The sequence below is a fragment of the Bubalus bubalis genome, chromosome 3 (genome assembly GCF_019923935.1).
Source record: "Bubalus bubalis isolate 160015118507 breed Murrah chromosome 3, NDDB_SH_1, whole genome shotgun sequence".
Taxonomy (NCBI): Eukaryota; Metazoa; Chordata; class Mammalia; order Artiodactyla; family Bovidae; genus Bubalus; species Bubalus bubalis.
In genome coordinates this window covers 6,779,616-6,791,369 of record NC_059159.1, presented here as the reverse complement: position 1 = coordinate 6,791,369, position 11,754 = coordinate 6,779,616, and the positions used below count along the sequence as shown (strand labels likewise).

Sequence of the window (11,754 nt, the reverse complement as noted above, 5' to 3'; positions counted from 1 at the left end):
AGAGGCCAAGCAACTTCCCCAAGATCACACAGTCAGTGAGTGGCAGAACTGGGACTTGAACTCAGGTCTCCCTGACTCTAATCCATGCACTTGGTACCAGATTAGCATTTGATGTGTACCTCCCTGGGGCAGAGCCCAGATAGATAAGTTTCAAAGGTCGGGCCTTTCTAGCCAAGCATGCTGTTCAACAGCAGAAGGGAAGTCATGAATACCTGTCCAGGCCACATTCTGCCCAGACCCCGGTCTCCAGGCTGCATGTGGACCCTCAGCTAACCTCTCTGCCTCTTTCTCTGTGTCTGTCTGTGTCTGTCCGCCTCTCTCTGTGGAGAGAGGCTCCTCCCTCTTCTCTTTCATCCTCTGGCTGTCTGTCCCTCTGACTCTGGCTTTCGCCTCCTCTCTGTCCTTGTTTTTTCTCCATGCCTCCGTCTCCCTGCCTGTGCCTACCCTGCTCTCTCCGCAGGACTCTCCGGTGGACATGGGGGTGGCCCTGGGCCTGGCCCTGCTGCTTACCTCACTCCTTGGGGCCTGGGCAGGGCTGGGCCCTGGGCAGGGAGAGCAGACTGTGACGGTGGCCGTGGTGTTTGGCAGCTCGGGGTCCCCGCAGGCCCAGGCCCGTACCCGCCTCACCCCCCAGAGCTTCCTGGACTTGCCCCTGGAGATCCAGCCGCTGAGTGTGGGCGTCAACAACTCCAACCCCAGCAGTCTCCTCACCCAGATCTGCGGGCTCCTGGGGGCTGCCCGCGTCCATGGCATCGTCTTTGAGGACAACGTGGGCACTGAGGCCGTGGCCCAGATCCTGGACTTCATCTCCTCCCAGACCCACGTGCCAATCCTCAGCATCAGTGGGGGCTCTGCTGTGGTCCTCACCCCCAAGGTGCCCGTTCAAAGTCATGTCTTCCCATCCCTTGAGCTTGGAGCCAGGCTGGGGCTGGGAGTGTGGGCTGAGTCTGGGCCAAGGAGATGCTTGGGTCCTAGGAAGGTGGAATTGGGGTGGGCCCAGCAAGAATGTTGGGACTGGGAGAGACATGGGTGAGGGAGGGGAAAGCTGTGGGAATGATGATTCTATGTTCTAGAAGATAAACTTTCTGAGCTGCTTTCACATGTGTGACTGGATGAGGGGTAGGCAGGTGGAAAACCCACCTCTGGTTCTGAGACAGCCCTGGCTCGCCTTCTTCCTGTTTTTCTGGACTTCCTTGGTCAGGCTCCAGACCCCAGCTCGAAGGCCAGGCTGGGCATGGGATCTGAAGTAGCTGGCCGGCAGGCTAGAACTTGTGGGGTCTCACTGCCTGAGACCTGGGGGAGGCAAGCCCTCGCTGTCTGTCTTGGGGGGAGAAAGTTCTAAACACGCATTCACCTGTAGTCACAGCTGGGATCAGCGTCTGGAAGAACAAACACGGATGCCACATGGGAGTCCAGTAGGGCCCCTTCTGGGTCTGGGCTGGTCAGAGAAGGTCTCTTAAGAAGTGACACCCAAACTGAGACCTGGAGGGTGAGGGGGGTTGACAAGTTGTGTGTGTTGGGGGGGTGGAGTGGGAGTGAGTGTCCTAGGCCAAGGGAGCAGTTCCAGGCAGTTCACAGTAGTGCGGCTGCTTGGAGGTGAGGAGGAGCAGAGTGTTTAGGAACAGAGAGAAGCCTGGGGAGGGAGGTGAGGTCCCGACCACATGGGAAGACTTTTGGGTTTCACCCTAAGAAAGCGAGGAGCTGAAGGTGTTGAGGGGAGAGACTGATCTATTTGCCCGTCTTTTATGCTTATATTTTTATTATGGGGAATTCTGAGCATACATAAAAATAGAAGAGTTTAATGATCCCAGGTAACCCCTATCCCAGGAGAAGGCAGTGGCACCCAGCTCCAGTACTCTTGCCTGGAAAATCCCATGGACAGAGGAGCCTGGTAGGCTGCAGTCCATGGGGTCGCGAAGAGTCAGACACGACTGAGCGACTTCACTTTCACTTTTCACTTTCATGCATTGGAGAAGGAAATGGCAACCCACTCCAGTGTTCTTGTCTGGAGAATCCCAGGGACGGTGGAGCCTGGTGGGCTGCCATCTATGGGGTCGCACAGAGTCGGACACGACTGAAGCGACTTAGCAGCAGCAGCAGCAGCAACCCCTATCCCACCCAGGCCCACCATGCCTTATCCTTACCCCCACTCACTTTCCCTTCTTCTGTATTATTTTGAAGCAAAACCCAGATGCAATATTTATCTCATCCATAAATACCTCAGTACACAATTCTAGATGATAGGACTTTACAAAATAATAAAACCACCATACATCATCCCATCTAAAAAACAATAAAAATCCCTTAGCAGCAAAACACATCCAGGCAGTGTTCAAATCTTCCCCCGTTGTCTCATAAATGTCATAAATGCTTATGTCAAAATCTGTTGACTTGAAGCAGGAGCCAAACTAGTGTCCCACGTGGCGATTGGTTGGTATGACTTTCGAGTCTCCGTCTCAAGTCTCCTCTTCCATCTCTCTTTTCCTTGTAAAGTTGTTTGTTGAAGGAACTGGTTTGCTTGTCTTATAGGGTTTTCATGGAGTTGCTTTTTAAAAAGATTGGGACTGTCGCAGTGTGGTGAAATCGTGGTGGGGTGGAGTGGCAGCAGGGAACCCACAGCTTGGAGAGGACTGCCCTAGTCCAGGCTAGATTTGGCAGGTCCAGGGCACTTTGTGGTGGCCAACGCAGGGGAGGGGAGGAACTTTCTCATCACCAGGGCTCCGTAGAGGATGGAGCTTTCCCAGTTGCCTCTGGGCCTGACATTATCTCTCAGCACGGGTGACTCTCCACTCTCACAGTGCTGTAGAAAAATACAGACGCCCACTGTACCGTTTCTGAGAGGCCCATTCAGCTGGCCGGGACTGGTGGGCTCGAGTCATCTGAAGCGTTTGTTGAAATACAGATTCCTGGGCGCCATCCTCAGAGAATCTGACCTAGCAGGTGTGCATTGGCCCAGAGAATTTACATTTCCTACAAGCGCCCAGGTGACGCTGCTCCTGCCAGTCTGCGGTCCAGACTTGATCAGGCAGCAAGGTTTAAAAAATGCTCTCCAGGGGATTTTCATGGGCAGCAGGGGCTGGGAACCACGCGCGGGACCGGGGGTAGGGATGAAAGGCATAGTAAGGACAGGGGCCCCCGGGACGCCCAGCACCTTCTGATGTAGAGGCGTGAGGCGGGGTTAACCAAGGGGCGGGGCAGGCCCCGCTCAGGCCACGCCCCCGCCCCGCAGGAGTCGGGCTCCGCCTTCCTGCAGCTGGGCGTGTCCCTGGAGCAGCAGCTGCAGGTGCTGTTCAAGGTGCTGGAGGAGTATGACTGGAGCGCCTTCGCCGTGATCACCAGCCTGCACCCCGGCCACGCTCTCTTCCTCGAGGGCGTGCGCGCCATCACCGACGCCAGCTACCTGAGCTGGCGGCTGCTGGACGTGCTCACGCTGGAGCTGGGCCCCGGAGGGGCGCGCCAGCACACCCAGCGCCTACTGCGCCAGCTCGACGCCCCGGTGCTGGTGGCCTACTGCTCGCGCGAGGAGGCCGAGGTGCTCTTCGCCGAGGCGGCGCAGGCTGGCTTGGTGGGGCCCGGGCACGTGTGGCTGGTGCCCAGCCTGGCGCTGGGCAGCACCGACACGCCCCCTGCCGCCTTCCCCGTGGGCCTCATCAGCGTCGTCACCGAGAGCTGGCGCCTCAGCCTGCGCCAGAAGGTCCGAGACGGCGTGGCTATCCTGGCCCTGGGCGCTCATGGCTACCGGCGCCAGCACGGTGCGCTGCCCGCCCCGGCTGGGGACTGCCGCGCCCACCATGGGCCCCTCAGCCCTGCCCGGGAGGCCTTCTACAGGTAGGCACCTCCCCAGGGCATGGGCGTGAGGGGGGTGCTTCAAGGCCCGTGGTGGCAGGGAGTTTGGGCTTGGCTGTGACATCTCGCACTAGCTGTGTGACCTGGGGCCGAGTGACCTCACCTCCCTGGGCATTAGTTTCTTCATCTGAGGAAAGAGCGGGGTGTGAGAGTGTGGTGAGGACCTCGGGGGTCAACGTAAGGAAACAGAGCAGTAAATACACAAATGTGGCCTGCTGGTGGTGGTGATGAGGCAGGAGGTGGGAGGGTACTTCCGGGTCTGGGCTGGGCTGCAGGCAGGACTCAGGGGACACTGGCTTCTGCCCTCCTCGCAGGCACCTGCTGAATGTCACCTGGGAGGGCCGGGACTTTTCCTTCAGCCCTGGTGGGTACCTGGTCCAGCCCACCATGGTGGTGATTGCCCTCAACCGGCACCGCCTTTGGGAGATGGTGAGAAGGGGGTGAGCCCAGGGGCCCTCGGTATCCTTTCATTGTGTCCCCCCTCCTTGCCCCACAGCTGAGCAGAGTCCCATCTGCCCCTTATCTGGCTCCTCATCCTTCAGGTCTCAGCTGAAACATCTCCACTAAGCCTTCCAGGTCCCCCAGGGTGGGTGAGGCACCTCTGCTCTGGGCTCCCACACCACCCCGGCCTCCCGCCACTATAGAACTTATTAAGCACTCTTATTACACAGTCCTGCCCTTGGAGGAGTAACCCACAGCTGTGTTGGCTAGATGGATGGAAACAAATAGACTTTGGGGAGATCCTTGCTTATGAAAGAAGGTTTGCAAAGCATTATGGGAGTATAGAGGAGGGGCAGAAATTGATTCTGCCTTCAAAGGGGGAAACTGGAGAAGTCTTCTCAGAAGTTGGGACATTTGGCCTGGGGGTTATAGACGGTTGAGTAGGAGCCCACCCAGAAGGGATACTAGTCTCATATAGACCAAGGGGAAGAAGGATGTGAAGCATTTTTAATCGATGTGTTCAGGGGTGTGGAGACTGGGCAAGAAGGAAGGGGTGATGGAGAGAATTGAACCTGAACGTGAAGGGTATTGAGTGCTGGCCTAAGGACTTTGTGTGAGGGTCCAGGGAATGAGTGTGGAGAGACAGGCTCAGGTCTGGGCTTGAGGAAGACACCCTGGCCCAGCAGCAGGGAAGTGTGGAAGCTGGACTGGAGAGTGTGGGGAACAGAGGCCACGGAGGCCGCAGGGAGGTCTTCCCTTCTGGGCGTGCCCAGCCCTTTGCTCTGACTCTCCTATTCTCCAAACTCTCTTGCCCCAGGCCCTGCTCTGGCCTGTCCCATGTGATCCTAGGAGTGGTGGGGGATTCTTGGTCCTGGCATGCCCCCCTGACAGAAGCCATACCTACAGGATGGGCATAGTAGGGCTGAAGGTCCCAGGCTGAGGCCGGTCACCCTCTGCAGGTGGGGCGCTGGGACCACGGCGTCCTGCACATGAAGTACCCCGTGTGGCCTCGCTACAGTGCCTCCCTGCAGCCCGTGGTGGACAGCCGGCACCTGACGGTGGCCACGCTGGAGGAGCGACCCTTTGTCATCGTGGAGAGCCCCGACCCTGGCACAGGCGGCTGCGTGCCCAACACTGTGCCCTGCCGCCGGCAGAGCAACCACACCTTCAGGTCCGCCAGAACACACGGGGGTGGGGAGGGGGTATGATGTGAACTGTGCACCGCTGAGTGATGGCGGTCGAGTGTGTGTCTTATGCTCGGGAATGGGGGCAGGGTCCACACGCCAGGCTGAGAGAGCCGCTGGCTCTGACCCCAGTGGTCTTCTCGGCGGCAGCAGCGGTGACGCGGCCCCCTACACCAAGCTTTGCTGTAAGGGCTTCTGCATCGACATCCTCAAGAAGCTGGCCAGGGTGGTCAGGTTCTCCTACGACCTGTACCTGGTGACCAACGGCAAGCACGGCAAGAGGGTGCGCGGTGTGTGGAACGGCATGATCGGGGAGGTAGGCCCGCCCCCAGGCCACCCGAGCCCCCTGCCTGCCTCCCCGCCCTGCCCCGACATCCGTCAGCCAGCCCCAGATGGTCCCTTAGGTGTGTCCTCCTGTGCCGGGGCTCCCTCGGGGTGAGGCCCAGGCCCAGCTCCCACAGGTCTCCGAGCTGGCACGGGGCCTGTATTGGCACCAGTGACGACTCCGGGGGTGGAGCTCTGAGGACTCGGGGGGAGGGTGCTGGCAGGGGTCCAGGAGGGGAGCGGGAGCCCCTCTCCGATCTGGGCCTGACCCTCAGGTGTACTACAAGCGGGCGGACATGGCCATCGGCTCCCTCACCATCAACGAGGAGCGCTCTGAGATTGTGGATTTCTCCGTGCCCTTCGTGGAGACGGGCATCAGCGTGATGGTGGCCCGCAGCAACGGCACCGTCTCCCCCTCGGCCTTCCTGGGTGCGGCTTGGGGCCAGGGGTGGGGTGGCGAGGGTGGTGTGGAGGGACCCCCAAGTGGATGTGTGGAGCCTGGGGTGGGCCCTTGGAGGGCAAGCACTGTTGTGATAGGACCCTGTCCCAGAGCAGATGGAGAAGGGAGACCAAAGCTTGCTGGGGAGCCTGGTCTCCCTAGGGGTGCATCTCTCCTGGGGCTCCACTGCTCTGAGAGTCAGAGACCCCTCTGCTCCGTCCAAGGGGCTGGTGACCATGTGGACCCACCTGCCTGCACCCAGGCCTCCTCTGAGCCGCCTCCCTCTGTTCCCAGAGCCCTACAGCCCTGCCGTGTGGGTCATGATGTTCGTCATGTGCCTCACGGTCGTGGCCATCACTGTCTTCATGTTCGAGTACTTCAGCCCCGTCAGCTACAACCAGAACCTCACCAGCGGCAAGAGTAAGCTCCCACTTGGGCCTGGGAGGAGGGAGCAGGCTTGGAGCTTCCCGGAGGGGTGGGCTCAGGGCTTCCGGTGGAGGGGGTGGGGGAGGTTAGAGAGTGAGATGGGGGAGTGGGGTGGGGGGAGCCTTTCAGAGAATGCCCCCTAGTGGGGGTTCCTGGCCTTCAGACAACATGCAGGGGACCCATCAGATACATGAGAGGGAGAAGCAAAGTGAGTTGATGTGCTCTGGGGTGGGGATGGCCAGGGATGGGGTTAGTGGAGACAGGAGCCGTGGACTCAGGTGGGCTGGACCTGATGCCCTCTGTGCCAGGCAAGAGGAACCCCAGCGTCTGCCCTCTCGCCCCCAGGGTCTGGGGGCCCGTCCTTCACCATCGGCAAGTCCGTGTGGCTGCTCTGGGCGCTGGTCTTCAACAACTCGGTGCCCATCGAGAACCCCCGGGGCACCACCAGCAAGATCATGGTGCTGGTGTGGGCCTTCTTCGCCGTCATCTTCCTCGCCAGCTACACTGCCAACCTGGCCGCCTTCATGATCCAGGAGCAGTACATCGACACCGTGTCTGGACTCAGTGATAAGAAGGTTCTGCAGCCCCTGATGTTGGAGGGTGGCAGGGCGGGGGATGCTGCAGGCAGGCAGGGGCAGGCCTTGGGTGGGACACAGGACAGATGGAGTCAGCAGAATCTGAACTGGAGGTGGGAGCAGGAAGAAGCCGGGGAGCCTGGGGAGGGGAGAAATGGCTTGAGTCCACTTAGTGTCTTGAGTGCATCTTTCCTTGCCCTGGCCTCCGTGTCTTTGTTTTTAAGACACAGGCCTGGTGCAGTCAGTCTCTAAGACAGTTTTGCCATTCCTGTGCGGAGTCCAGGCTGCGGGAATGGGGTCGGGGGTGTTGGCGCCTGGAAGGTCGGAGGAAGGGTTAGGAATGCCGACAGCTGCCCTCTGCCCGCAGTTCCAGCGGCCACAGGATCAGTACCCGCCCTTCCGCTTTGGCACGGTGCCCAACGGCAGCACGGAGCGGAACATCCGCAGCAACTACCGCGACATGCACACCCACATGGTCAAGTTCAACCAGCGCTCGGTGGAGGATGCGCTGACCAGCCTCAAGATGGGGTGGGTCTGCAGTCCTGCTCCCACCCTCTGACTGTCTCTACCCACGTGTCTCCCCGAGAGACCCAAGATGGGGATGGTGAGGCTGGGTTGCCCGGTAGGACTCCTGGGGAGGGGCAGAGTGAGACAGAAATGGACACCCACCAGAGCCCAGGGGTGCAGCTATGGTACTGGCCAGGGTTCAGCCTTGACCCCAAGTGTTGGTTATGACCTTCTTAGGGTCTTTAGGGGCCCGGAGGGCAGACAGGACGTGTCCTCCGGGGGCAGTGAGACCCCCTGGCCTCTCTGAAGAGGAGGGAGGTGGGGTTCCCAAGCCGTGGGAGGGGGCTTCTTTGCATCCAGGACCCCAGGGAGGAGAAGGCTCTGCCCATCCCTCCCACCCCCAGGTAGTGGCCCGCGGGCTCTCATGGCCCAGATCCCCGTCAGGCCCTGGGTTCGGTGCCCCGCGCCTTGCTTGATTGCCGGCCTGAGGGCTCAGCCTGTCCCCCAGGAAGCTGGACGCCTTCATCTATGACGCCGCTGTCCTCAACTACATGGCGGGCAAGGACGAGGGCTGCAAGCTGGTCACCATCGGCTCTGGCAAGGTCTTTGCCACCACTGGCTATGGCATCGCAATGCAGAAGGACTCCCACTGGAAGCGGGCCATAGACTTGGCGCTCCTACAGTTCCTGGGAGATGGTGGGTGCAGCCTCTGGTGGGGGCTGGGGTGGGTCCCACGTGGTTGACAAAGCCTGGGTTGGGACAGCTGCCTGGGGGCTGGTTAGCATCTCCACTGCTGTTCTCTGAGTGCCCAGCACCTGTGGGCAGGGAGAGAGGCTCTGGGAGTGGGAGGTTGGCACAGTAGTTGGGTGGGGGTATTAGGAACACTGGAGGGAGACTGGGGAGGGATGAGTTGGCCAGGAGGGAGCAGGAAATATTTGGGAAGTCCTTGAAGGAGGGAACTCAGGCCACAGCGGGGATGGGGTGGGGGGGTGGGTGGGGTGTCTGAACTCCTTTACTTTTTCCCAAGACCCCTCCCCTCCATTTCCATCTTTTTTTTTTTTTTTTTTAACAACAGCTATCTTTTATTTATTAATTTATTTTGGCTGCACCTTGGGACATGCAAGATCTTAGTTCCCTGACCAGGGACTGAACCTGTGCCCCTTGCAGTGGAAGCATGGAGTCCTAAGCACTGGACAGTCAGGAAATTCTCTCCATTTCCATCTTGAGAGGCCCTGGGAATGGTGCCAAGAGCCAGCCTAATCCCAGAGCCCTGGCCCAGGCTGGCCTTGGTACCAAGAGCTCACACCTGTGAGCGGCCCAGCTGGGCTGCTCTGAGACCCAGAGACAGCTTTGAATTTAGAGTCCCAGTTAGATAAACTGGTTTTCCATCAGTGATGCAGAATAATTTGAGTGATAACAGTGAAGGTGCTCTCAGCCTCCCTGGGGGCCTAGCTCTTTTGTCTCTGTGTGCCTAGCTCCATGCCTGGCATGCAGGTGATCAATAAGTCTTTGACGAATAAATGAATGATAACATTTACCCAGTCAATAAGCCTTTACTGGGCATGTGGGAGGTGAGTGTGTCAGAGGCTGGCATTGCCCCCCACCCCCAGCTCCCACTCTGCTCTCCTCCCTCCTCTTTATTGACTCCCCTCCCCCCATCCGCCCCTGTAAGGCTGGATCCCTGTGTAGTCCTACATGTGGGTGGTACCCTGGCCCCAGACCCCTCCTCACTCCAGGCGTAGTTGAGCGCTGGAAGTGTCCTCCCTGAACCAGGTGTGCACCCCCACCCCCACCCCCAGGGGAGACCCAGAAGCTGGAGACGGTGTGGCTCTCTGGGATCTGCCAGAATGAGAAGAACGAAGTGATGAGCAGCAAGCTGGACATCGACAACATGGCGGGCGTCTTCTACATGCTGCTTGTGGCCATGGGGCTGGCCCTGCTGGTCTTTGCCTGGGAGCACCTGGTCTACTGGAAGCTGCGCCACTCCGTGCCCAACACGTCCCGGCTGGACTTCCTGCTGGCCTTCAGCAGGGTGGGTGCCCACCCCGCCCTAGCCAGGCCCCAGCTGTAGGGGCACCAACCCAGCTGGCCCCTGGCCCCATTTACAGATGTAAAAACTGAGGTCTGGAGAGGTGGCATGGCCTGCCAGCATCACGCAGCAGATGAGAAGCAGAGCCCTTCTCCAACAGGCAGGGCAGGACTCTGGAGCCAGGCTGACCTGCCATTTACAAGCTGTGTGAGTTTAGGAGAAGGAGTTCATCTCTTGGCCCCTCAGAGCTCCTCTGTAAATGCTCCCAGCGGGACATAAGAGGCGCCTAACAAATGTTAGTTTCTTCCTGGGACTGAGAGATGCCTGAGTTGATGGATCCCACCTGGGCGAGGGGCTGCTGCGTGGGGGCGGTCCGGGAGGGCAGGGTGCGGCTCACGGCGGGTCTGTCCCCTCCCTCCGCCCAGGGTATCTACAGCTGCTTCAGCGGCGTGCAGAGCCTGGCCAGCCCCGCGCACCCGCCCAGCCCCGACCTCACAGCCGGCTCGGCCCACGCCAGCGTGCTCAAGATGCTGCAGGCGGCGCGCGACATGGTGACCACGGCAGGGGTGAGCAGCTCCCTGGACCGCGCCACGCGCACCATCGAGAGCTGGGGCGGCGGCCGCCCTGCGCCCCCGCCGCCCGCCTGCCCCGGCCCGCGGCCGCCCACCCCGGGTCCTCCCCGCGAGCCGAGCCCCACGGGCTGGAGGCCGCCGGGCGGGGGCCGCGCCGCGCTGGGGCGCAGGGCCGCGCAGCCCTCGGGCCGCCCCCCGACGCCCCGGCCCGCCCTCCCCGACGTCTCCCGGGAGGCGAGCCGGCGGGCCTGGGAGGCGCGGTGGCCGCTGCGGCCCGGGCGCCGCGGGCGGCGCTTTTCGGCCTCCGAGCGGCGTGCGCTCCCGGAGCGTCCCCTGTCGCCCGAGCGCGGCCACTACAGCTCCTTCCCTCGCGCCGACCGGTCCGGACGCCCCTTCCTGCCGCTTTTCCCGGAGCCCCCGGAGCCCGAGGACCTGCCGCTGCTCGGGCCGGAGCAGCTGGCTCGGCGGGAGGCCCTCCTGCGCGCGGCCTGGGTCCGGGGGTCACGCCCTCGCCACGCGTCTCTGCCCAGCTCGGTGGCCGAAGCCTTCACTCGGCCAAGTTCTGGGCCCGCTCGGTGTGCCCGCCCGGCCTGCGGGCGCTTGATACCGGCGCAGTCCATGCGGCTGCCGTCTTACCGCGAGGCCTGCCAGGAGGGGCTGTGGGCCGGGCCCCCCGCCTGGCCGCACGGACAGCACGCCTGCCTCCACGCCCATGCCCACCTGCCGCTCTGCTGGGGAGTTGTCTGCTCTCACCTCCCACCCTGTGCCGCCCACGGCCCCTGGCTCCCCGGGACCTGGGGGCTTCCGGGGCACAGGGACAGGACCCTGGGGCTGAGCCCAGAATACAGCAACAGTGGGGAACTGGAAGGGGTCAGCAGGGCGGCCTGTGGGACCCACGGCTTTCCACGGCCTTGCACCTGGAGGCGGATCTCCAGCTTGGAGTCAGAAGTGTGAGGGCTCAGGTCCTCTGGTTCCTGTTCAGCTGGATCCTCTGCCTGGCGCTGCCAGCAGTTAGAGGGCAGGTGGTCTCTGGCTTTCTTGGCTTCTGTCTTGAAATCCAACCGAGTGACAGATGATATCTTCATGGTCAGCTCGGTGACCTCAGCGGCCGCAGTCCTTTTGCGGGTTGGGCTTCTGCTATCTTCTTATGCAAATCCCTTCCCACCTGGCCTGGAGTCATAGGGGGAGCAGTGGTGTCTCCCTCCCCTGCTGTGAGCCGGTCCCTGGTCGTGGCTGCCGGGGGCTTGGTGTGGGAGGCGTGTAAGCTGGAACTTGGGGTTGGGGCAGGGCTGTCGTGGTTCTTATTCCTTCTGGCTGGAGTTTTTTTTTTCTCCAAGTGCTGGGACATTAAACCAACCTTTTACAACCCACTGGCCCTGACTGCCTCATTCTGCATCCCCAGAGTGGGGCA

The 11,754-nt window shown here is 61.1% G+C and overlaps 1 protein-coding gene across 1 annotated transcript; it reads left to right on the top strand.

The window, feature by feature from the left end:
• On the top strand, positions 1 to 11,428 carry GRIN2C (glutamate ionotropic receptor NMDA type subunit 2C). The gene is made up of 12 exons (XM_044938544.2): positions 1 to 874; positions 3,230 to 3,828; positions 4,161 to 4,275; positions 5,247 to 5,458; positions 5,625 to 5,787; positions 6,071 to 6,224; positions 6,529 to 6,654; positions 7,006 to 7,235; positions 7,603 to 7,763; positions 8,251 to 8,438; positions 9,542 to 9,774; positions 10,197 to 11,428. Exons 1-12 carry the CDS (start codon positions 476 to 478, stop codon positions 11,295 to 11,297), a joined length of 3,681 nt encoding a protein of 1,226 aa, XP_044794479.2. The 5' UTR covers positions 1 to 475; the 3' UTR covers positions 11,298 to 11,428.
• The last annotated feature ends 326 nt before the right edge of the window (positions 11,429 to 11,754 follow it).

Bases quoted from the DNA above. Each gene is read 5' to 3' on its own strand.
- GRIN2C (XM_044938544.2), top strand. From the start codon at position 476: ATGGGGGTGGCCCTGGGCCTGGCCCTGCTGCTTACCTCACTCCTTGGG. The intron at 5,788-6,070 runs GTAGGCCCGCCC...CCTGACCCTCAG, and splicing joins GGAACGGCATGATCGGGGAG to GTGTACTACAAGCGGGCGGA. The intron at 8,439-9,541 runs GTGGGTGCAGCC...CCCCACCCCCAG, and splicing joins CCTACAGTTCCTGGGAGATG to GGGAGACCCAGAAGCTGGAG.